Source organism: Solenopsis invicta, chromosome 13 (genome assembly GCF_016802725.1).
Source record: "Solenopsis invicta isolate M01_SB chromosome 13, UNIL_Sinv_3.0, whole genome shotgun sequence".
NCBI lineage: Eukaryota > Metazoa > Arthropoda > Insecta > Hymenoptera > Formicidae > Solenopsis > Solenopsis invicta.
In genome coordinates this window covers 4,519,240-4,546,665 of record NC_052676.1, presented here as the reverse complement: position 1 = coordinate 4,546,665, position 27,426 = coordinate 4,519,240, and the positions used below count along the sequence as shown (strand labels likewise).

General features: G+C 34.2%; 1 protein-coding gene across 8 annotated transcripts in view; it reads right to left on the bottom strand.

Annotated features, from left to right (window-relative positions):
- The window catches only part of LOC105201728 (whirlin), a 124,943-nt gene that overhangs the window by 61,871 nt on the left and 35,646 nt on the right, over positions 1–27,426 (bottom strand). For 4 of the 8 annotated variants that reach the window (XM_039456813.1, XM_039456815.1, XM_039456819.1 and 1 more), the window contains exons 3-5: positions 25,948–26,345; positions 20,794–20,805; positions 16,331–16,461 (exon numbers count right to left, since the gene is read on the bottom strand). In XM_039456813.1, the coding sequence (XP_039312747.1) occupies positions 16,331–16,461; positions 20,794–20,805; positions 25,948–26,345 (541 nt within the window). The remainder of the gene's footprint in view (positions 1–16,330; positions 16,462–20,793; positions 20,806–25,947; positions 26,346–27,426) is intronic. The other 4 variants (XM_039456814.1, XM_026137017.2, XM_039456816.1 and 1 more) reach the window with 3 other exon arrangements.

Below are 27,426 nucleotides of genomic sequence, written 5' to 3'. Positions count from 1 at the left end.
CTGCACGAGTTGTTTGAGCACTCGCGGGACATGGATTCTCTGCGGCGGAAATTAGTCGATATCTTTCATCGTCATTTATGAACTTCTAGAATACTTTGGCAATCAAGAAGGCAGGAAGTATTAACATCTTTCAACATCATTTATGAACTTCTAGAATACTTTGGCAATCAAAGCAAGAAGTATTAATAATATTCTTCAAATCACATATTTTTGAGAATGGACACTTTGGGACGTTTTTAACAATTTTTTACTAATAAAATTAATTTGCAGTTTAACATTAAAGACGTATCGGATATTATTTACTTTGTACGGTTTCTACAAAGTAAATAAAATTTGGAAATGTGTTAATATTAACACTTTAAATATGTTGTATAAAAATGTATTTTTATAGTTTATTTATTTACTCTATTATTTACTTTATTTGGTATTAAAAATTAAATTTTTCACAACTATTAAGAAAAATCTCAATGTTTTTGTGTAAGTACTTGTACTGCTCAAGATGATTTATACAAAATTTTATTGTGATTGTCTGTTTAGTTATTTTGTAAATAAATTATTTTACAGAGAACTAATCTCTGTATTGCAATAAAACTTTACATAAACCATGTTGAATATTTAAAGTACTCAAATAAAAAATTCAGATCATTGTTTCATTATTAATTATATTTGCATTAGAGCACATGTCTACTTATTACTAAAATAACTTTTTATGTAAAAGAAAATTGCCGTTAAATTGTTTCTACTATCAAATGTAATGTAAAACAATCTGTAATTTTTTTTATAATTTTCTTAATGTTTTGTGAAGTGTTCTAAAAAACATTTTTAATATTAATGCACACGTGCAATTATGATTTAATATTTAAACCTTTTGAAGTACAAAGAGAAATTTACATATGTTTGAAATGTTGTACACACACACTATTTACAAATCCTCATGTAATTTTCATATTTGCATGGCACGTTTTACATTATTCGACAGCTAATACCACGTTGCATAACAGAAATTTGTCGGTGCATAATATAGAAAGAATTAATAGTAAAAATTTTTCCCTAAGTATATAATTTCCATATTTGTCCTAATATATTCAGATATCACGCGCTTCTATCAAAGCATAGAAGTATAATAAAAAGTATGCATATGTGTGCGTAGATATAAATAAATTTTTATGAAAACAAACTCATTTCCAACAGCGGAAGGGAAAATTGAGGAAATAATAAAGGAAAGCACGACGCTTTAAGATCGATGCCTTGCGAAAACACGCGGCAGGGGGTAGGTAAATGAAGAACAGCGGAGCGTTCAAAGTGGACCGTTTATAGGTAAAATAGATGAAGTTAACGAAGGGAAACCGACGAAGACGTGTTTCGCGGCGATGTGACGCCACTCGGCGGCTAGCAGGATATCGATCCTCCTGGTAGAGCCCGTGACGTCATATCCTACCCTATCCTTGACCCAGCCCGGATCGCGACGTCCCTACGATCCCGTGGTTTCTCGTTTCTCGTAAAGATGCGGGCCTCTCGCGGCACCCGCTTCTTCTCGCAACGCGACACGAGCGGCATACGGGAAACGACGATTTTCCGCCCGTTGCACTCGTAACGCCGGAAACGCGTTAGAGTGAGGAAACATAAAAATGCCATCTCATTTCTGCGACGATGGCGGAATCGCATTTGGCGAGTGTATTCGCCATCGCGACTCGATCCCGGAGATGCGCCTTTCGGGACCGTCTCGTATCGTAAACCGCGTGTCTATCCATTTCCCCATCCGACCTACAGTCCTCGGAATTGCATCGCGCAAATTGGACGTACTGTTTTACATGCGAAAAACACTCGCGCAAATGGAATTCCCAAAAATTTTGCCAGCATTTGAACAACACTGCGCAGGCTTACACAGGATTAACTTTTCTAAACTCTGGCCTTAATAGTTCGGTGTATGAAAATACACTGGCTCATTTTTGTTCCTTTTCTTCCTGCTTCGTTCTCGATGAAATGTAAAAGTATATCATATATTGTTTCTTTTTATTTTTTATTTATTTTTTTTCACCGAAGAATTAAATTGCCTATAAAAGCAATTGCGCTTCTGCAGTAAAATTATGCGATATATTTGCATAAAGCTTGAAAGCACACATAAATGTAGTAAACATTTAGATCCCTTCTTTAATGGGATTTAAAGTTACAAATGCCAAGTTTAAAACCTGATCCGAGCCTTTCTCCAACGTCAAATAAAATCCACGAATAACTGAATGTTAAGAAGCTGTTACTCATTATGAAGGTGTCAAGTTAAAGTAGTCCATTGTTCAAATTAATATTGTTGATGTTGATAAGGAAGACTCTACTTGAATTTTGTAATTTTACATCCCATACTGACAGGGATCCGAAGAAGGATTCAGACATGAGGACAATTTGTTACATTTATCTATTTTCAAGTTTTAAATAGAAAGATACCTTAATTCTTTAGTGATTTGTTGATACTTGTCCGAGTCAATTTTTATTCTTTTCTTGACTTACATATAAAATTTTAATTCATCTCAGATATTTTGATGTCCTAATTTTTCCTTTCATCAAAATATTTGCTTTTGATTTCTATTTCTAGTAACAATAGTTAAGGAATAATGAATTCATCAATTAATAATAATATATAACAATAATGTAATAATAATATTATAAAACGTCTTGAAATTCGCGAATCAAAATATTATAACAAGAAAGTACTCGAAAAATTAAATAAAATAATTATTTGTATAATTTTATTTAGAGCACATGTTTAGTTCTCATTGAAATAATTTTTTCTTGAGATAGAAAATTACCGCCAAATTTTTTTACGACTTTTAAATGTAATATAATAATCTGTAATTTTTTAATAATTTTCTTAATGTTTTGAGAAACAGCTTATTCCTTCTTAAGACTGATTAATCACAAAGTACATTTTGATTCGCGTATTGCAGGGTATCGTGTATATTAATTATACATATAATAAAAATTTTAAGAATACAAAGTAATTATTATTTATATTAACTCCTCCTAATTAATTTTTATTTATCTTTCAGTAATAGTTTGTATTTGTAATGCTAATTGCAAGTCCTTTATTTCTCAATCTGCTCTGTCACATAGAAATATATCATTTTTCAAACTTTCATCAACGGCGGCCAACGGCCACCGATATTGCCACCGATCAATCTTAAAAATCTATTTACATTTCGGAAGCTCTACATCCGTGCAACCAGTGACACTCTTATCGCGTCGTGTCGCATCGCGTACGAGGGAAATTAATATCAGATTAGCTGTCGAGAACAGATGAAATGCTGAGGGCGCCAGCTGATTCCGTGATCGGCGTCCATCTCCGCCCGACCGATTAAATAAATAATTCATGGAACGAGAAATCGAAGCCGTTCGGCCGATTCGAATCAACCGAGACTAGGGCTTCAAGACCCATCACGTTATCGCGTTCGACATCCGCCACCGTCGATACTTCTCGCGTCGCGTATCATCCGCGAGACGCTCGCGTGTCGTCATACTTTCGGTCGTCCGGAAGTGGTTGTCTACGAGAGATCCGCGAGTTACGATGCCATCCGGCGGATATCGCTCTGATCGCTTCAGCCGACGAAATCGTTTTCTAGGTCAGCCGGATTGACTCGTGTCTCACCACTACTATCGATAAATTATGAGAGATATAGCCCGCGACATCCTGCAGAGTCGACTTCTACAGACAGACGTCGCGAGTTTTTTGTTCTTCTCGCATCTTCAAACTGAGGAGAGCAATTATTGCTAAATAGAAGTCTTTTCAGCTTGAAAAGAAAATGGATCTAAAGTACTGTATTCATTTTGGAACTTTATGTTAATTGCTTAATGATGTGATTTGATGATCACAATGATATTTTGGCCATAAGAAAATTTTATAAAATTTTATAATAAAAGTGAATAAAGCTTACTCAATTAATTTTATTTTTTTTTAATCTTTCTGAGGATATTAAAATAAATTAATAAGTGAGAATAAAATATTTATTTCAATAAAACAAAAGTATATTAGCTTATATTATCATAGAGAACATCTGTGAATAAACAAAAAAAATGTTTAACTCATGTTGCACTTTATTATATGCATATTTATATAATAAAGTCCGAATAAGAAATTAAAAATAACGGAGAAATTAAACATCATCTTATAAATAAGTTTTAAAATAACTATTAAACAAAAAAATAAAATTCCTTAGAGTTTACTGTACATCATAATTATCGTTAACTTTGATTTTTAATTAATCTCAATTAATTTTTGGAAATTTCTATTCATTGGAGTACAATTTTAGCTTCTCAAAAGTTAGTCACACACATAATAGTGACTATTTAAATGGGTCTCATAATAATTATGTACGTTGTTTTTAAAAAAAGTATATTTATTCCTGAAAATTGATACGTATTGTGGTCACAAGTGGTCACATATTTCACTCCAATAGAATATTAGTATGACAAAACTACAAGAGTTTGTTAAATTTTTTTTTCAAATGTAAGAAAATTAATGTTTCGTATTTTTAATTTTCTGTATAATATGTATAATAGTAAATGGTATGAAGTTTTTAGGATCATTTTCCTTAAAGATAATAAATAATGCTTGATAAATTGAGTTTTATATATAGATACGTTATACACATATATACCGGAATAACTTTACATATAATAGAAATTTCGGAGAGAATATTTCAAGAATTTATAGAATTTTCTTGCCAAGATTCTCTTACATTAAATTCGAAACATTCGAGAGACATACTTGTAGACACAAAGAAAAAGATACTAAAAAAATTCTTTGTAAGATATAAATTTATTTCACTGAAATAAATCTTTATTGAGGCAAAACAAGATTATTTTTAACAAGTAAACCAATGAGAAATAAGAAAAATGAATTATATTTAACAAAAATATCACAATCGTTATCACAATCGAATTTTTTACAATCAATAAATATCGAAGAAAATATAAAAATAACGTTGCAAGCTTGCTTGCTAATATTTCAACTTTTTTCTCAGTCTAATTAACTTGTACATTATACATTAGACTCGTGCATGCATTAATTCAAGTTACTAGGAAATTCGAGTGAAACGAGTGCGCTAATAATAATGAAATCGTAAACTTCTTCCGCATGAAATTATCAATGGCCAGAGAATATCACGAGTTACAACGTCGTAACGAGATTCTGCATAATTAATGTTTCCCTAAAGAGATTTTTTTTCATTTCACGGGGCGTGAACCGTGCTCAGTTATTGGTCGCCTTTTTCCTTTTCGAAGAAAGAGCAGCCGCATTCGCGAAAGCCTCGTGTATTATGTAAAGAGAATAAATGACGGCAGGTTCGCCGGAGGGCGCCGGGACGCTCGGCGCCGTTACGTCGCTCTCGCCCTCGTTCTCACCGACATCGTCGTCGTCGTCGTCGTCCGAGAATATTGGCAAGGGAAGCGGAAGAGAAGCGGCGGGACTCCCGCTCGAATGTGTTGTTTGCGTAGCACGCGTCCTGATGCAATCGCTTCTTGCGAGCATCTCGTTGACGAGCCGTTACGAGATAACGAGTCTCGTCGCCACCGTTATCCTTCACGGCCCCTTACGACCCGGTGGACAGAGCAATTTAATTCTGTTTACGGTGATCGATGCCAGACAATACCGAGTCTCGTCCCGGAGCCTCCAAATTCCGCATGTAAATGTCGGAAGGGGATTTTGGAAACGCGATCGCCGTTTCGACGAGTCCGATATTTCATGTTCTGGTAGTAATGAGTGCTTTTTCATATTTCCAGTTAGCAAATTAGCTATTTGTTTATCTCTCAATTTGTTTATTTATCGAGCTCGATTATTTATAGCAGAACGCTCTGAACCAAAATTAATATTTATCTGAAATTATTGATATTTATTATTTACGCGCGCTTCTCCCACCTGTGTAATTAAAATTACACTGAGGCGTCACACTTGCAAATTTATTTGTGGGATACAAATTTCTTTTACTTAAATAAATTTTTATTTTAATATAGCGAAATAAAATTTTATTCCCAGCAAATAAATCAATCGATTAAAAAAATGAGAGGTGTTTCACCAAAAATGTATATTTTGTCATCAAATTATTTTACAACTAGTAAGTATCGAAGAAGAAAAAAACATTACAAGTAACATTTGCTTGTTAATATTCCGCTCTATTTTCTCGGTGTAAATTGACTGACTGCGTTTCACGAATTGAAGCCGTCCAATCGCGTGCCGTGAATAAGAAAAAGTGCTTCTTACGTCAATTTTTGCGAGGGATGTAGATCATTTTCACATGTGTCACGTGGATATTAGCTCTTTTATTCAGCTGTCGCGAGAGCGCGAGATATCTCCCTGAATAAAAGATGACACCGACGTCCTGGAAGACTCATCGAATTTCGCGAGACTGGCGTGATCAAAGTTGAATCGAAATGAGATGCCGTCGAAGATGCGACATTGACAGAATGAAAGAAACATTCCATTAGAGTATATTATTCCATTCAGTCGAACTATTTTATCTTCGAGACGCTAGATACAGTTAGGATCTTCAAATCTTCGCGCGACAGTCGCTTGAGAATTTTATTTCAAGAATAATATGCAAATTTTTATTAATAATCAATGGCAAAAGGAGATATTTTCTGCAAAATATCGTGGAACAAATTTACTAGATCGAGATGGTTTCGACTGCATCAAATTTACGTCAATATTTTTTCAAAATTGGTTGATTGGATTTATATTCATTGTATCATTATCATATTTATATCATTTAATTTATTTGCTATTTATAACAGCACCATTTATTTTTTAATTATTTATTATTTATTATAATAGTTATTATTGTACTATTATTATTAAGAAATTTTTTTGCAACATGTTACAAAAGATATGATTTAGGCAAACGGTTGTCTAAATTGTATCTGTGGATTCTAAATCATGTCACCTTTAAAAATATTTAATTAAAATAATTAAAAATATAAAGAATCATTAAGTATTACTTATTTTATTAATAATTTATTGGAAAAAGGATCAAATACTTAATAAATAAGAATAATGGAAAGATAAATACTGGCTAGAATTTATTTTCGAAATTGGAACATTTATTCGTACCAATTATTAATTTTATTGATCCTACATTATTATTGTTTATTGTAATAAAATTTGTGATGATATAATTTAGGAAACTTAATAAGTTCTATAAAAATATTGATTGAATTTTTAAAGTAATTACAAATAATTTGTACATATAATAAATGAAAATATTCTACAATAAACCTTTTTTCATTATAATATAAAAATTCAATATAAAATCGTACAATTACATTATTATCAACTCAACCTAAATTGATTAAAAGTAAACTTTAGTTGTACCTAATTTTTGTAAAGTATTATTAACACAAGTATTATTAATACATAAAACAAGATGTACTCTGTTAAACTTTTATAAAAAGTGAAATTTGAGGAAATGAATAAAACTTTGACTATATATAATTATATATAAATATAATAATTGAATATAAAATTATATAAAAGTCTATGTTACTCCTTTCTCATTTATTTCTACCGCTAAATGTTAATATTAAATAAAAATATTAAAAATTTATGGGATACAGGCGACTGGTATGTACTCACCAATTTTCTTTAATAATTAATGAAGAATTAGTGAGAAATATATCGCAGAACAAATTACTAACCTGAGAAAGTTTATAGTGTATAAAATTTGCGTCAATATCTCTTCAAAATTGACTCTTATATTTATCATAACATTTTTATTGCATTTATGTTAGTTTTATGCATTGTTTAAATTTTATTACAGTATAATTGTATTATTATAAGGATTGCGAAAATTCAGCAGAAAAGTAGCACACACGTGCTGGAATAAAAAGATATAAAGAGGGAAAAGAGGGACGTAGAAATTACAAGACTCAAATTAGCGGATTTGCTAAATATTTTTAAATCGTACATAAAGTTTACATTACGACCGAGGGTATATACGGTCGATCGATAGGACTCAGTAAGAAGGCACGTATCGTAGAAGATGCGAGGAAGGGTAATCAGGATGGATATAGATCGCCGCGACCCATTCGCTCACCCTCCCGTGACAGCAATTTTTCCGGAATATCATCGGCCTAAGTCTCTAGAACTCGACCTATATCCTTGCTTTCATTCTACGATCGATTCGCGCAGTTCCTTAGCGTTTCTCCGCGTCGAGTATGTGAAAAAGTATATGGCGAGCGTCGAGCGAACGAGATAAATAAAGTACTTGAAAACGTGAACGCGTGCAATCGCCACAGTCAAATAAAAATATGAAATAAAAATAAAATAAAGAAAATGGGAAGGAAGAAATTTCACGGAAACCGTTTCCATGTTCGCAATTCTGAGCATTTTTACTTTTTATTTGAAGCATATAATTATTCCTTGCTTATACATACGTACGTTGTGTAATTTGCTATTAAAAAAAAAAAAACTAAGGAATTGTGATAATTACTTACATTGCGCTTGAATTTTTACTTACTCGAAGATCTCGGAACTATCAAAATCGAAAGAATGGCAGTTCTACATAACGTGCAATCGACCGAAAGTATCGGATGTCATTACGTGAATTTATATTCGAGCCCGATTTCGAAAGACTGCCGGAAAACGTTCCGAGATGCGAGCCATTGCAAGTAAATAAAAAAGCAAATACCGCGCCATTTTTTCTCCCCCCTCCGCTACTTATCGATGCGGAGCGATGCGAGTAATCGATTTTATTGCTTAAGCAGTTAGCAGAAGCGGAACGCCACTCGCCCCCGAGCACCGGCACGGTCGCGTTCGACATCCGTTATTGATCATGGATCGAGAAGGTAATTCGCCGATAAGAGGCTCGAGCGGTCACAGGAACTGGCTCAAGGATCTTCCCAAGGATCCTCCGATGCCGTGGAAGTGGTGGCGGACGGTTATCGGTCCTCGCGAAACGGAACGGTGTCGCGGAGTTTCACTGATTGCGTCGCGAGCGTAGCGTCATGCGTGAGAGAGAGAGAGAGAGAGAGAGAGAGAGAGAGAGAGAGAGAGAGAGAGACGTGTTTTGATGGGTAAAGAACGAAAAGGAAGTCAATAAAAAAACAAATCGCGCCGCGCGGACATTCCTTCTCCCCGCTGCCCCGCCGCTAACCTGAGTGTCGCCGCGTTGTTATTTACACTTGACTGTAACAGTCGCGCGCCCTGCTCCGCCCGGACGCACACCCTGAGTCCGACGCGTATTAAGGTGCGAGCGCGTCGCGCGACAAGAATGTAGACAGCGTAAATACGTTCCGTCGGAGCATCCCGATTTACTGCGTTAAGAAACGCGACAATGCTCCATTGTCGATTTTTTAGCAAGCGTGCGATCTTTATGCACTGCGTACTTATCGATGCGGAGCGGTGCGATTAATCGATTTTGTTGTTAAATCTAACAGTTGGTAGAAGCGGAACGCGGAACGCGGAATGCGGAATGCGGAACGCCGCTCACTCGCCCCCGAGCACCGGCACGGTCGCGTTGGACATCCGTTATTGATCGCGGATCGAGAAGGTAATTCGCCGCTAAGAGGCTCGAACGGTCCCGGAAACGGGCTCAAGGGTCTTCCCAAAGGTTCTCCGATGCCGTTGGAAGTGGTGGCGGACGGTCATCGGTCCTCGCGAAACGGAACGGGCGTCGCGAAATGTTGCGTTTCTGCAATTGCGTTGCCGCGTCGCGTCTTGTGTGAGGGAGACGTGTTTCGACGGAAAAAGATGGAAAAGACGCGTGTCAAAGGTGCGTGGCGAAAAGTGCGTATCGAAAGTACGAAGGGTGAGAGACGTAGCGTGGTGAAAAGTACTTGGAAGAGTCTCTACGGAGTAACGACTTCGGGAAAATTCCGCGATGCCTACGTCACGCGGCGATTAGTAATGGCGGGCGGGCGGGCGAGCGAGCGGGTGGAGGGGGGAAGCAACGTCTTTTCCCAATTTCCGAGGATCGCCCGGTGCCGTGGAAGTGGTCGCGGACGGTGGGGCCGATCGCGTCCTGGCGAAACGAAATGAGCGTCGCGGATGACGCCGGCGATCGCGTCCTGGCGAAACGAAACGATCGTCGCGGATGGCGTCGGCGCCGCTATCGGCGATCGCGTCCTAGTGAAACAAAATGGGCGTCGCGGAATGCCGTGTTTTGACGGAAATCGCGTCGAAGTGTTGCGTGTGTGAGATGAAGTGTTTTTTGACACGTAGGACAGAAAGGACGCGTGATAAAAAGTGCCTGTAATGAAATAACGGCTTCGAGAAAATTCCAAGATGTCTATGTGGACACGCGACGAGCAGCTAATGAGGGGAGCAACGTATTTTTTTCCAATTTCCGGACGTGATCGTCGAAAAGTAAGTCATAATATAAAGACTGTTTATTTTGATATGAGAATTCTTCGCGAGCGATTTATGGAATAACATGAATTGAACGAGTTCAATTCATGTTATTCCATAAATCGCTCGCAACTTAGTTGATTAGAGACTAGGTCAGATAAAATTATGCATAGAATTTTCTCTTAGAATTTATTTTAATTTAAAAAGTGTGATAGTCGTAGGACAACGTGAACTTTAGTGAATTTTATTATTTTTATTTTTAGTAAAATTTAATTAAAATTTAAGAAAATATAATTAAACTATGGTCACAAAATATTTAAAATTATTTCATATAACAAAGTAATTTAGTAACATTTTTTCAGAAAATTTTTAGAATTTTTTTAAGGCAGAAATTTCTAAAAATCCTAAAAAAATATATAACTAGACCACTTTGTTATATAAAATAATTTTAAATTTTACGAAAATTCGTAAGAAAAGAAATTGTTTTAAGAAAAAAATTCTAAAAATTTTTTTAAGAACTTAGAAAAATGTTCTTTTTTTAAGAATTTTAATAAAATTTAGAACTATTTTATATAATAAAATTTAGAACTATTTTATATAATAAAGTAATTTAATTATATTTTTCAGAAAATTTTAAGAATTTGTTTTATTAAAAAATTTAGAATGTTTTTAAAAAAATTCCAAAAATTCTAAAAAAATATATAGCTAAACTACTTTTGCTAAAGTAGTTAGCTACTTTAGCAAAGTAGTTAACTACTGTTATATAAAATGGTTTTAAATTTTATTAAAATTTTTAAGAAAAGAAATTTTTTTAAAGAAAAATTCTAAAAATTCCGAAAAGATTTTGTTAAAGAAAAATTCTAAAGATTCTAAAAATTTTCTTAAGAATTTTTTTCTTAAAAAAATTTTTTTTTTTAAATCATTTTAGTTAAATTTAGAACTATTTTATATAACAAAGTAATTTAGTTATATTTTTCAGAAAATTTTAAGAATTTTTTTGTTAAAAAATTAAAAATTTGTATTTAAAAAAATTCCAAAAGTTTTAAAAAAATATATAATTAAACTACTTTGTTGTATAAAATGGTTTTAAATTTTATTCAAATTTTTAAGAAAAGATTTTGTTAAAGAAAAATTCTAAAGATTCTAAAAATTTTCTTAAGAATTTTTTTCTTAAGAAATTTTCTTTTCTTAAGAATTTTATTTATTTAATCGTGAAATAAAAGTGTTTCTATTTCTATAAAATTCTGATATTCAATGAATTTCTGAAAATCAACAATTATAATCTGCAATAAAATATTTTTCATATAAAAATATATAATTATATACAAAATATTTACACATATTTTAGAGCTAATTATATATTTTTATATAACACATGTTCTCTAGTATAATTTTTGTCTAGAGATAAAAAATAATAAAAGTAATAATAGAAAAATAATTTATAATATTTATATAATTTATATTTAATTATTACATTTATTTGTAATTTAATATATATGTAATTAATTTTCATTTCTTAAAAAAATTTACTTTTTATAAAAAAATACTAAAATTATTTTTACCATTAAACAATTTTTTTTCTTATTTTTTTTTACATATTTGAACAGCGATTATACGAGAGAATGAAATAATTAAATAAATATAGACAGAGATTTTATATGTATTTATATATTTTTATATGAAAAAAATATTTTATCAGAAACAATAATTGAGTTAAAAAATAAAATTGATAAATAGATAATACAAATATAGAATATAGAACTAAATTTGGAACTTGTGCTAAAAATCAAAAGACTTTGTCGTTCGACAACGAGTATGAACGTGCAGCAAGCAGGTTGGCAGGTTGCGTGAAGAATCGAAGAGAACCGTTACACGAGGTGAGTCGTCCGTGGAATAGCTGCGAGTAATCTCTCTGGTGTAAATGGTTCCGACTATCTTCCGCATGCAGCTACATACATATTCTCGGCACTTTTGCGGTGGGATTGTTCCAAGAGTTTTAAAACAAAAAGCTGCCGCGAGGGATACCGACGCGTTGCTCGGGTCGACCAAAGGCGCGAAACTTATTGAAGTTCTTACGAGATCTTGAAGAGTCGAAATTAGCATCGTGACAAATGTTCAAATCGCGAATTTTTATTCTACGACCGAAAATAAATCTTCGCGATTCTACCAATGCCTGCAATTTCAATTTTAAATTAATTTTTCTTCGATATTCTATTACGGGCAGTTTAAAACCGCGCGCGTTGCAGTCAATTTTAAAATTTATCTCGAAATTGACTCACACATTTTTGTTAACAGCTTAATTTAAATCGAGAACTTTCTCGATTTTGCCGCATAAAGTTTACACATACACACACACAATACACTGCAAAGTTCCGGTTTTAAATTTATTTAATTTTGGATTCAGACTTGAAACGCTGATGCGATATAACTGCGAGCTGTTTTAATCTTCTTTAGCACTTTGGGAGGGAAACAAAAGGACAAGGGCAGATAGAGACATTTAATCTTCCATGCGCGAATATATTCGCTACTTGTTACTCTAAGCGAGTGTCAAGCGCATGCTAACCGAGCAATATGATATTCCGTTCAATCGGAGTTTATCCTTCGGATCAAAGGGTGCCCTTTGGCGGTGCTTCACGTGACGCAGGCGACGCGCGCCACGCGTGATTTATGTGGAAATACGAAGAGTCGCAAATACTTCGCAAGAACTGCGACGTCAATCTTTAAAAGTCAACTTCAGATATTCTACAATTTGTATGAGACAGAGAGAACATGTGTTTATAATTTTATGCATTATGTAAGAGAGAGTTGTGTCAAATACGTGTAACTTAAGTTATTTTTTATTTCCCATTTAACACTGATTTGTATGCAGACGTATTGGAAATTGTACCGTGATCTTTCAGATACCTACACTGTAATGTTTAATTTTTCAATAACAAATCAATTTTTTATAAGTCTTGTGCTAATATGCTGCAGAAGGTCCAGTTTAGGCAATCGAGTGCCTGTGAATTCTTAAAATTACGTTGTCTTTCAAAGTATTGAATTTGTGAATTAAAAATATCAGGAATCGTTAACTAATATTTATTCAGCACGCATTTAGCAACTTTTTCCTATTTATGCACTGCGTAATATGCGTAAAATACACATTTGAAGAATAAAACATACAAATATACATATAAAAGTATATGTACGTATTGAAATACACAGTAGATAAAAAGTTATTAGCGTTAGAGTGAGATTAAGATAAACTTAAATATTTATAATTTCTACGTGCCAATATAACATTTACAGACTAAAAAAATATTAAAACATATTGAATTACACGACGTGTAAAAGAAATTATAAGTGGAGAGAGAAAGTTTAGGTGGAAATTATAGATTATCTAAAGTAGACTCGATAAAAAAGTCATGTCGCTTTCAGGTTTATTACCTAAGAGCATTCCATAAAACAGGAAACTTTTGGAGTACATTTTACACGCGACTGCCATAAATTAGAGGTAGATTATTAGCAAAACCGCACTAAAATGCCTCGACACCCTTCCTCCTTAATTAATGGCGATTATAGGAGTTTACAAGAGATCACAGGAGTTATAAAAGTGAATAAATCTTTGCAAAATGGCACGCGGGCGATGAAAGCGTTGAGAAACGTTGATAAATGGAGAGCTGCTGGTATGTACATATACAGCGAGAGCGATGAGAATAGGCGAGAAAACAGCTGGATTCCAAAAACGGTCTATCTTCCAGTTATTTGCGCGCGGATTTAGAGGTGTTTCACGTTTCATCCCGCTTCCATTAATCCGGTTGATAGCCGAGGCCAGCAATGCGCTGGAGGATTGATGAGGCGGTTCCTAAGGTCACTCATAAACATCAGATGCATTCGCGCGATTGCCCGGTGAGGAAAACTCGGATTTGGAGAAAACTCTTAATTGGGACGATCCTAATTGCTGGTTTTTACTCCCGTTCTCGCCTTTGCGCGACGAAAGGTATCTAATTGCCACGCATCAAGACGATGATGGTCGTTGAAGCGTTCGCGAATCTAAATGACGACCGAGGAACGAAGTTCCGTAATTTATTCTGTCGACTTAATTTAAATTTGCGTTTGGAGTGGTATTATTAATTCAGAGATCAAACTGTGAATTACATGTATACTTCAGACACTTCAAAATTGTACATCTCCTATTGTTAAATGCTACTGTTAATCGGAAATTGTAAACTGAATCTTGAGATTTTTGCCAACTTAAGTCACCGGTTGCTTTTCCAACAAATAAAGAATACTCAAAATAAAGCTCTGGAACACAGTGTCAAAGTGAACTCAGATCAGTCTCCAGAGATTTTGGGCTAAAATGATACTAGAAATGAAAAGATCAGCTGTTGTTTTTTAATAAATTTTTTCTTAACAGATATTTTTCACACGGAGAGAATTTTCTCTTAGAAATTTACTCTCTCAAAACCATGATGGTTGTGGAACGTTTCGAAGAATTTAATGTGATTCTGTCTTATTTGTTAAGCAGTGCACTGTAGCAAACTACTTTATTATTTTATAGCGTTTGTAGGTTTGGCCATCCGTTTGTCTGTCCAACCGTCTGTAAGATTTCTCAGAAATAGCTTAACTTTTTCAAACTTTGTTTTTGCCGATAAATACCAAGGACTTCAGTTCCGTTGAGGCAAAATATGAGTCACATCAAGTGACTGCAAAGAGATCAAAGGTCATGGTCAATAAAATTTTTTAATAAAGTTTTTCCTTATTTACAATGGCTTTTTGCTGCATCACGTAATTACATCCGTTACGAAGGGTTTATTAATATCTATCATAACAAATTATAGAATATCTTGATTAAATTTTATTTGTATTTTATTAAATGCTACTATGCTATAGTAAATTTTTTTCAAATTCCATGACTGCTATGATTTTGAACGTACATTTTAAGAAAAATTCTCTGTGTATAGCACATCGTCACATTTGTGGTAAACTTTTAGACTTTAACATGAAGCAATCTTGGTAATTAAATTCTATTGTCCTGCATATCTGATAGGATAAAAAAAAACAATTAACTGAATTAAAATTATTATTAACTAAAAAATGGAGATTTATTCCACGCACTTGGTCTTCCTTGAATTAAGGTTTATTTTCTCGAAATATATTAACCAGATGCACAACATACATCCATGTGTTTATCGAAATAAAATTTATTCTACAAACGCAAATGCAGTCAGGAAACTAATCGTTCGAAAAATTGCTCGACACCTCCGTATGCTGTTTCAGGATATATGGAAGTTTATTTTACACTACAAAGTCCAAATATTATAATTTTTTTAGGAAAAACTAGATTGGAAGTAAAAAATTCCTTCCAGCATTTCTATAAAAAATATGATCTTAATCTATAGCATAAACTTTCAATATCTTGTATCTACAGATAATTAGTTCCGTACAGTGATTTCATAGAAGATTATTTAATATTATTCCAGTACAATTTCACCATTTTTTACGCACATTTTTACAATTAAGTAAAAACAGATAAAGGAGAATCAGCGCTTTGTTGCAATTTTATTTAAATACATTTTTCAATCTGATGTTGTTAATAACAGACCAGTGAACTTTTTCAAATAAGTTTGGCTTTGATGGAAATCATTGGAGTTCAATCGAGAGTATTCCCTAAAAAATTATATATTTGATGAAACCCTAGCCTAAAATAAACTCTCAATATCGAGCGCCCGAATTGCTTTCGTGACTGTACGTACGTGTTGCAAATTTTGGCACGAAATTGATGAAGGGAAAGTTAGATAAGAGAAGCAACGAACTAATACGCCGTGATTTCTCACGTCTTAAGAATTAACGGCGCTATTTTCTCGTCCGTATCTTCGGGTTAACGAGATCCGTGCCTTCGGAGGCGGTGGGCACTAATGGAACCGGCAGAATTAGAAGATATCGTGCGCGACGCTGAGGAGCTGAGAGGGGTGGAGGTTCGAGGGGGTGAGCAGAGCGGTAAGTGAGAAAAGTTGGACTTACTTTGAGAGCTTCCTCGTGGGTGACCGCGCGAAAGGGTGTGCCGTTCACCTCCAGGATGGTGTCTCCTGGCCTGAGTCCAGCGCGTTCGGCGACCGAACCCTCCTCCACCCTCGAGATGTAGACGCCAACTCCTGAAAAACAGTTCGCAGACCTTCCGTCAGGCCGGTAAGCCGTCTCTGCCTCTAATGCCTGCACGATCGGTGCTAGCTAAGACCTTCCGCCCATGACGCAATAAACTGCCCGAGTGATCCCCGTCATCCCTTTTAGGATTCAATTAGTGCAAAACAGATTTTATCTTCAATGAAAAAAAAAAAAAAAACGTTCCATAACGCGCAAATGTTTCAACGACAGGGATTCTTTAATTTTACGAAATTACTTCTATAAAGAATGAGGTGTAAAATCTTTTCTTATATTGAATGTGATATACTTTCGCTTGCTAGATGAATACATTATTAATTAATTTATTAATTAATAATTAATTAATATGACGAAAAGTAACATAAAACGTTTTAAGTAAAATAAACGTTTCTATTAATGTAGATTAACTTGTGTTTAACTTATTTTTTATCCTTTTATAATAATTTGAAAAAGATAAAGCATAAGCTAAATCGAGATTAAAATCAATCTACATTGATGGAAATAAACATTAATGTAAATGCCACTCAAACCGACATCGATATGTAAATTATTTATCGTAAAGAATAAATTCATTAATATATAAAGATGAGAAACCTGTTGGCTGACATGTAACAAACAAGTTGAATTTTTGGCAAACATCCCCGATATACTTGTTGAACGGGATGTAATAAACGCCATGGGCAGAAATATCGTGAAAATAAGAGAGTAAAATGAAAAACGAAATATGCGGATGCATTTTAAAGTGAGTATCGATAAATGGACGTATGTCTCCATGTAACACGATGCACGCGTGGGTGTACATGTGTGTGTGTATGTATGTGTGTGCGTGTTGCGTGTATGTGTACGTGTATACGTGTCTACTTGTAACAGAGAAAGAAAGGCATGCACAGATTTACCGAGAGGAAGTGCAATCGCATTGCGCGTATGCAATTATGAGATATCGACGTTGCATGATACATTGTGGGCGTGCGTACGTGCGTACGTGTACGCATTTGGCGTGTGTACTCTGAAAAATATATTTTTCATCCCTCGGAAAATAATCGGTAACCGATAGCAACCGGTGGAAAACTTTAAGCTGGACCGCATTTTATGTATGTATTCATGAATTTTTGGACAGAATTCCGCGCGCGAGAAATTGATGAAATCTATCGTATAACAGTTATATAAAAAAGAGAAAGAGAAAAAAGAAAGAGAGAGAGAGAATAGAATGAACGTAGAGCGAAAATGAGATTCCATTCGACTTTGATTGGTCTCGAATTTGAAACGTTAATTTATTGTAAAGAATTCTAGAAAAGAATTCCGTCAATTCTAGAAAGTTGTCATGTATTTTTTGTAAATTTATAATTTCGTTTCTTTCGTGAATTGAAAAAAATGGTAACCTAACGCTTCAGTTTTTAATCTTCTCATATGTATGTTTATAAAAAGCAAATACATCTAAACAATTAAATGCCATAAATAAGAAATTATTTAGATATAAACTGTGATCGATATAAATTCAATAAATTTAGTAAATCTTAAGATAAAAAGATATAACCTGAAATACAGTGTTTTAATTTATTTAAACATATACTATGATCGAAATAAATTAAGCATATATTTCATACAAATTTTAACATGAAAAATATAAATTGATACACGATTCATGTTTTTTTTTTATGCCGAATTGAAAATATGCTTGAATATTTTCATTTTCCGTGTGAACGTTTAAGTTATTTTTCAGAGATGTGTTTGTTGCTGAATTATATACTGAACATTCAGTGGTGTGTACGTGTGTTTGTGTGTCTGCGTTTATAACGCATGGCGAAGCAAGAGGAAACGTGATGACACATCGAATAGCACGCTCAAACTGCATTTATGCAGTTCATGCGGCGTCGTCTATTGTGTATTTGTGCCGGGAGCAGATTATCGTCATACCCGGGCATGACATAATTTCTCGAGCGACACGAAAGAACAAATCTAACTTTGAGACGAGAGTAATCGCGTTATATTATTTTTCGCGTCACCGAGATGAATCCGTGAAGGATTAATCGAGAATCTTTAACGGATATTTATTTTCTTTCGGACTCTAATATTATTTGTTAGCCTTTTTGGTATATAGGATGTCGCGTACAACTGAACTTTCCGAAATCCTTTTCGACATTTTTTTTCTTACAGTTATACTTTTTATCGAACTTTTAAGTCTGACAGAAAAATAATATTGGCTCAATAAAAACAGAATTTGATCGAGCATAAAGTTGTGATAACGTCCACATTTTCGATAAACGTCTTGATTAATTACGCGCAGAATGGACAATGAGATCGAATGGAAGTGGAGCTCACTTTAAGTTATCAAAAGAATAGGGCAGTTCAATTATCCGTTTTTCCAATCATAATTAATCACGCTCCAATTAACCGTTCGTATTAATTTTTTATGAATCGAAAGCTTACAGTGAGAAAAAAAGTTGTTAGTTTAACTAAATTTTTCAACTTGATTGAATTTCCTCAGTTCGAGTATTTATGTATTTAAGTTAAATATATAAAAGTTTAAACTGAAGTTCAAGTATTTTATGTATTTAAGTCAAACATATAAATACTCGAATTGAAAAAAATGTAATTGTTGAAAAATTTTGTGAAATTGACAACTTTTTTTTCTCAATGTAGGAAAGCGCGGTAATTAAATCTCGACTGAAATTTTTCTTGCGAAACAGATTGTCGGAAAAACCTTGTATACACAGGCGGTTATTTTTAAAAGGAAATTGCACGGGAAATCCGCCTAGAGAACACCACGTCTGAAATCGGGACATAAGACGTCATTACATTTGGACATTATAATGGGAGACGTCGAGGTGATCCTAAATCAAATTACTGACTTTCTTTCACTGGGCGATATCTTTGAATTGGATTTATATAGAATTTCAAATTCTTTTGCACAATTAAAGGACGCACTAACACGAAGTGGGCAAGCAGCAATTTTATGCATCAAAAAAAAGTTTTTTATGTTTAAGTAAATATATTTATTTTAACATCATCTTCTTGATTTAAATAAATATTAGCTAATATAAATTAATTTTTTTTTTATTTTACACGAAAAGAATAATTTCACTGCAGCATATAAAGATTTAACTAAATACACAACAGAGAATAATTTTATATTGGGTTATAGAAATAATTACATTAGAACGCTTAAGCATGATAATGGTGCTATTAAGAATTTTGGTATTCTAGTAGTTAAGTTAAATATCTGATACAATTTTTTAAATAATTTAACACAATTATTTTCAGATCTGTATTTCAGCAAAATTGTTCTTTCCGTGTAAAAAATATTTTTTTAAATCAAGAAAATAAATACATTTACTTGAACATAAAAAATTTTGTTCTGTATATTAATAACGAAAAACATTTTTTAAACTCTGTAATATGTATCAGAATTGGATGCGTTTAAACGTAAGATATAAATAATCTTCATTACGTGCATACAATTTAAACATATGTAAAATATATTTTACGTATTATTATGTAAACAATAATCTATTGTTCATAATTCAGAAATTGTGAAAATTATATCTCGTTTTTTGATTTTTAATATTTCTTTACTTTAAATTTTTAATATTTTATTTTATTATCAACACCAAAGTCAGATGTATTAACAATCTTATAACAAAATTTTTTTTCTCCATTATCTACTGCATAATTACTTACATTGTTTATTTTATTTACATGAAAAAGATTCTTATAAACATAACGTAAACAATGTATAAATAATCCATATAGACGTATTTTTAAATTCATGACACAATCCTGAGAAACATATTAATGCGTTCAAAACATTTTTTTCAATCTTTAATAGAATGAAATCGACATTTGCTCTTTTTATTATAATATGTACAATTAATTGTGTAAAAAACAAAATCAATTCAAAGCTATCTTTTAATGAAAAAACGTCAGTAATTTGCTTTAGGATTATCTTAGAGGCATAAATCTTTAAAACCCGACAATTTGTATAACCCGATTTGAGGTATGCGTGATCTCTGAGCGAAAATGCAGAAAAATATTTATCTCCATTCAACTTAAAGTGGTACTAAATTAGCGAATTGAATTTAAGCGCTCGACGCTATTCTGTTACTTCTGAACAGTCGCTTTACGCGGGTGCTTTGTGAGCTTTGTGACTGACGGTAGTGTACGAATAAACTTTTCTCTACGCGCTCATACGCTCTCTACACGCATATGCAATTGTACACCCATGCAACGAGCTGTCGGCGTGCCAAGTCTAGAGAAAGGAAGTAGCTTTCTGACAGATACTCGTGGTGCGATGATGTTATAAACCCTCCTTTCTCTCGTTGAGTTACCTGACTGCGCTTCTGTGGTACAGCGAAACAGAAAATAAGAATGACACAACGCAAGTTGGCTTATTCTCGATCTCAGCCGATCGGTCGCGAACGATGGCGAAATTCCCAGGAAGCTCGCGTCAATTTCAAGCTTCCTTTTCGAGGCGAGATAGTATACGACCGTGGGAAAATTTAAGTAGTCTCGAAAATGGAGCACGCACTATCTCGTCGATCGCGTTTACGTGGTATCGTTATTAATGGTCACACAAGCCGACATATTAGTAGTAAATATAAATTTATAAATATAAGTGTATTTTTTTTAAATAAAGTTTATAAAAATATCTACTTGACGCCAAAATTAAAGCATCGCTTATTCTGACCCCTAAAAATAGGCGAGATTCAAGAGGATGTAACTTTGTAAAAAGCGATCGTAACAAAATGTTCGAGAAAGCATTTTGCAGCTTAAAATATGTAGTTTTAAGACTGGTAATTCACTAAACGACTTACTGATTGCTACACGGATGCAAATGGGATCATCCTAAAATTTTTTACAAACTGCAAAGTTTTGTGACGTAAAGTTAAAATCTTACAAAATGCGGTTTGCAGCATTCGAAAGCGTGAATTTTTACCTTTAGTTTGCGCACCCGACGAGCTCTGTGCGATTTTTTTCACCGAATTTAACACTGAAGCAAAAATGGTTTCTCTCCTTTGTGGTTCAATATATTCAATCTTTCTGAACTCATTTTAAAGAGCGAATATTTTACAACTTTTGAAAGCGTGAATCTTTACTTTTAATTTGCGTACCCAACGAGCTTTGTGCGATTTTTTTTCACCGAGTTATTCAACACTGAAGCAGAAAGACTATTCGACTCGGTGAATAAAAATTGCACAAAGCCCATCGGGTACGCAAATTAAAGGTAAAGATTCACGCTCGAATACTGCAAACTGCATTTATATATATACGATTTTTATTCTACATTGTGGAGCTTTGCAAAGTTTGTAAAAAATTTTGGGATTTGACTCATCTTCATTTGCATCCGTGTAGTTTTGTAAACAATAAATTGTTTAACGTATTATCAATCTCAAAACTGGTGATTTAAGCTGTAAAATGCTTTTTCGAACATTTTGTTACGATTATTTTTTACAAAGTTACGCTCCCTTGAATTTCGCCTATTTTTTGGTTCAGAATGGATGATGTTTTAATTTAACATCGAGCGCATTATAAATTAATTTATAAAATAAATTTAGTAAATATAAATTGTCTATAAATTGTGATGATAGAAAATGCCGTAGTCGCGATGTGCATTTGAACATCGTAAACAAATTCTAGCAGCTCGGGGAAGCTTTCAAAATTCAGTTAGGTTTTGCGCGAAAAATATTTATTAGGTACTTCTAAACGGAATCTAAAAACGTCGGCGATAGCAACCTTTACACTCGAGGCGCAAAAATCCGATAGTGCGATGTGCGAGAGAGAAATTGGTGACACGAGCGAGCGCATTTTTCTCCGACTTCCCTGGGAGTTTCAGCATCGTATGAAACGGATTTTCAATGGCGCGATCCGCGAGGCGAGGCGAGGGGAGACGGGTCTCTCGGGGGCCGCCTTTTCGGATTTCGAGGTTTCACGCTCGAACTCCTCGGCGATGATAAAGCTCGTCAAGCGATGAATATCAGCGCGAGTGTGTGCAGCATCGCGTGCGTGGTTAAGCGTGAGATTTAACGCTCGCAGTCTCTCGCTGGGAACGTCATTATAACGGAGCCGGAGTCGCCGAATCATCGCGTTTGATTTTGTGTTCTTTTGCAACGCAACATTTTCCTAATTGCAAAACGGTTTCTTTTTTTTTTTTTTACAAAATCAAGAATGTTAATTGTACTTCTTTAATTTTATTATAAATTATTTTGTACAGTGGTTCTATTCGAAGGAGATAAATTGTGTGAAATGAACGCAGTTATTCCTGACGCCCGTCAAGTGAAATTCCTTTTAAATTTTTGCATCAATGGGACCTTGTTATACGTGAGCCAATTTAATATTTTTAAATCAGTATCTATAAATATGTTACGTCGCAAGACTAAGTCTGATCTATTTTTGAGACTGCGAGGATTAAGAGGCTGGAGACCGTGAAACCGGATCTTGTCGCTTTTGTCACTTTAACGACTTTAAGGCGGCACTCCCGCGCATTCTTGCCTCGTCACGCGGATCCTGTACAAGACTTTTCTCATTTATCAGTCGCGGAATCTTCCTGGAAAACGCACAATCCGTGAGCATGCCTTGAAAATACCTCAAAAATTCCAAGTTCTTTGAGAAAAAACCGGAAAAAATGTATGTTAAACCAAAGACTAAAACGATCTTATAAAAAATGACGATTTTTAATAACAACTGTTCCTTTTGCGTTGCAAAAATTTTAAATATTTTCACTTTTTACTTTGTACATTTTTACAAATTAATTCTGTTATTCATTGTAGCATGAAGAGTCAATTTTAATATTATTGTGATACAATTTTAAGCAATTGACGTCACATTAAAGAAATCGATGCAACTTTTCGAAGAAGAGTTCATCGACGAATTAAAGCAAAGCTAGTTAGTTAACGCGTCGGGCTCTCAGTTTTTTGACAAACGTTTTTTTTTTCCAAGAAAGATTAGGCGAAACGGACGAACTCCGGTCGTCGGATTTCCGGCGCAATCGCATTTCGATGGGTCGATAGCTCGTTATCGCTGTCGACCATCGAACGGCAAACCGATCGGAGTTTCACCCTCACAAAGGGGCGGTGAAAAAAAAAGATAATAATAGGAAGGGGGAGAGTGCAAAACACGCTCGTTCCTTCTCTACCGAATTCGCGTGCAAACAATCGTCACTGCAGTGGAAAACGATGCTTAACGATCGTGAAAATGTTTTCCCCTCCTCCGCTTTCGACTATCGTCCTCGCGACGAGAAAGACTTCATTTTCCATTGTGGTCATCAAAATCGATTAGAATCCGCACTGTATTATGTATACAAGCGGACATTCAAAGCAATTTAAAGATAAAGACCAAAGAGAAAGAGAGAGAGAGAGAAAGAGACAGAAACTATTTTAGAATCAAAATTATACAGCGATTCCTTGAATTTAATCAGTTAATAAATTAAGTTGCTTTTTCTATCAAAATTTCACATGTTTTGTCATTTTAGAAGAAGAAAATTTATAATTAGCTATATTGCTTAAATTATATTTTTTAAATATAATTAAGTTGAAGTAGTTATAATAATTTAATTTGCAAAAATATACGTGGCAATTTTAAGCAAAAGTATTACAGATTTTTTTATATTGTTGAGAAACGTTTAGTATTTTTACGATATGTTTTGTCGCGAGGACAAGACGGATGCGCAAGGACGATTTGCCGATTTATGCTGAAGCACGTACAAGCGCAAAGTGTCGGAACACGATGTGAGTGCCAACCGAGGTGACTTAGGCACGCAACACGAGAAAAAGACAGTAATCAAAGAAACGAGTTGGCAACGATAATAAGTAACAAGCGAGTCATCTGGCGAATCGATCGCTTCATAGAATCCCGATATCGCTAACATAGAGCCTCTCAAGATTAGATTATGCGTTAGCTAGGCTCTACAAAGGTCGGCGAACTGTTGATTGAGCCTATTCTTGGTTAATCGGCGAATTGCACTTTTTACTAGCACAGCTTACTGGCATCGTAAACTTTTCGCTTATCTAGAATCTTTGTCCAAGGATTTCTACTTATCGAGGAGCTATGCGTTTATAGCGCCAGAAAAGCAAGTCGTAAAACCGAGAAGTGATTTATGATGATAGTGAGATGAGTAATCAAAGTTTATTCGAGGCATTCTAAATCTTATAGATCTTCGTTATCATCAGTGTTGCGCTCAAATAACTTGAAATTATCTAGATGAAGGTAGAGTAAATTACATTTAAACGTATTTTAGATAAGATAATTTAATAATATTATAATTAATTTAAATGAGGTAATTAATAATGCCTTGAATTTAATCGTCAGTTTATAAATTTAGCTTTTTCTATCAAAATTTTAAATATTTTGTGATTTTGGAAGAGAAAACATGTAAGTAGGTATATCGACTAAATCATATTTTTTTGTTTATAATTAAGTACAAGTATTGTTATAATAATATAATTTCTAAAATTATAAACGTATTTTAGATAAAATAATTACTAATATTTTAAATTTATCTAGATAAAATATAAAATTATATTTTGTTTTATCCAGATAATTTTAAGATAAAACTGCTGTTAAGCAAAACAATTCAGAATATAAAAATACACTAATAAAGCCTTATTTTTAAAAAAAACAAGAGTCCTTTAAATAATTTAATCTAACAAAAAAATGTTACTCTTCCGACTTGGATCAATACGCAAATAAAAATTAAAAAATATAGGGAATAATGATTGAAAATTTCTTGCAAAAGTTTTTCAACTACATAGTTTTGATTTATATTGCGCCATTATTTTCCGATCTGTGTAATCTATTGTTATCTCTTCAAAAAAGTTCTGTTAAAACGAATGACAACTTGGAGGTTGAAAATAAGGACGGTACTTCATTCCGTTGTTGTTTACGTTAATTTATATGATTTGAAAAAAATAACACTTTTTTTATCTAAGATGAATATAACGCACATTCTAATAATCTAAATAAAGATAATTAAGCCATTTCTTCATTTAGATAATTTCATGTAGATAACGGCAAACCCTGGTTATCACGAATAACCACAATCTTTTAAAGAGAAAAGAGGTTACTCTAGACAAAGATTCTGGTATCAAATGTAATGTTGCAAATTTAAAAAAATCTGACAGTTTAAAACGCAAAATGTGATAGCAGTCCCAAGTTGGTACCGTGCGGAATAAACGCGACGCGGTGCCAGAGATACGTGTCTCCGACTTAAACGTGGCTCGTGTTTTCGCAGCAATTTCTCGGTAGAACGAATTTCTACCGGGAGGCTGGAGAAAAATCCCGAGTGCGGCGGCGGAAGTCACAGTCGGGTTCTTTACAGTTAGACGACCCGAAGAATCTCGCGGTGGCCAGACGACTCGCGTTCAACATTCAGCGGCAACAAGCCGCGCGCCACACACGTGAGGCTTAAAAATTTGACTTTGAGGAGAGTGCGGAGAACTAAGAAAATTTGAGTAGAGAGTTAAACCGCTCCTGGGAGTAGAAAGTACCTCGTTCTCGAGGCACGAAGTACGGCGACGGGGGTAGCCTGAAGGTATTGCGGATCTCACCTGCGTCCTTGCCACCCTTCACGCAGATGCCAAAGCCATGGTGAGAGTCCGGCGGATCTCTCGTCATGGTGATTGTCCTTACGGTGAGCTCCTGAAGGCTGAGCGGCTGCGAGATCGGCGACGTGGGCGGGTTCCCAGCGTTCCCGGTTCCTTGCTGCTGTTGCTGCTGCTGCTGCTGCTGCGACTGCTGCGATTGCTGTTGCTGCTGCTGCTGCTGTTGCTGCTGCGAACCGCCGGACGCAGTCGGCGTGCCGCGTACCGTCGTCACACTCGCCGGACTCGATGCCGGCGATCTGCGATCGGTCTGACGTCGCTCCGCGACACTGTTGCCGAACAGCCTGCGGGAGATTGGAAAATTCAATTTTTATTTAATCGCGCGTTTTTTGTATGTAACGTCTTAGATAACATGTTTAAAAGAAAGTGTTAAAACGTTAAGTTTAATTACAAAAAGATATCTTAAAGACACCTTAAATGATAAAAGAGATCTTGATTTAAGATGTCTTTTAGTCGTCTTCGATGTCGTAATGTTGTCTGGGGTGTAATTAAAGAGTTCACGCACAGAGAGAAATTTGCTAGAAATTTTATCACGTTTGGCGATAACAACATTTATTTTGCAAAATATTATCGTAATGATAAATATTTTGAAACACACAAATACAAAAGCATTTTATAAGCTATATATTAAACATTGGACATATTAAATATATTTTTAAAAATTATTGAAAATTTATTACAAATTCTGAAAATTAAGTAAATTTTCATTTTCCTCAAAGATAGATATTTTCACACAAGTTAGAAAGAAACCAAGTTGAAGAAATAATTCTATCAATCTAAACATAACTTTTCTTTGGGATGTACATATTTGGAAATAATTTTGTTAGACTATCAAATTAATTATGCAGGATACCCGAGCGCCGCAAACAATTTTGACATTTTACACTGTGAGAAATATTAATCAAGCATTTAGTTAAATAGTGATCAAATGAATTTTACAGTTACTGGAGAACTTTGTTGCATTTAACGAACCGTTTAGTAACAAGTTGTGTAGAAACAATTGTTCGGTTAAAACAGTTACATGTTTATTAAATACAAAATTCATTGGATCGCTATTTAACTAAACGCGCGTTTGGTCTATCTCACCAAATACTTTTCTCAGTGTAGCAACTAACTTGAGCATTCCACATAATTATTTTCATGACTTAACGAAACAATTTTCATTTGTATATCTAGCTAAATGTTTAGATTTACTCTAGCAAAACCGTTCCCTCTGTGTACCACAAATTTTTGATGAATCTTGTGAGCCAAGGATCGACGGTACCAGGCGTTTCTGGAGAACAAAACGTTCGCGAGACGGAGTGTACACGAGATAAATCACAAGTACTACAAAACGAATTACTTATTCCTTAGAGGATAAAAAAA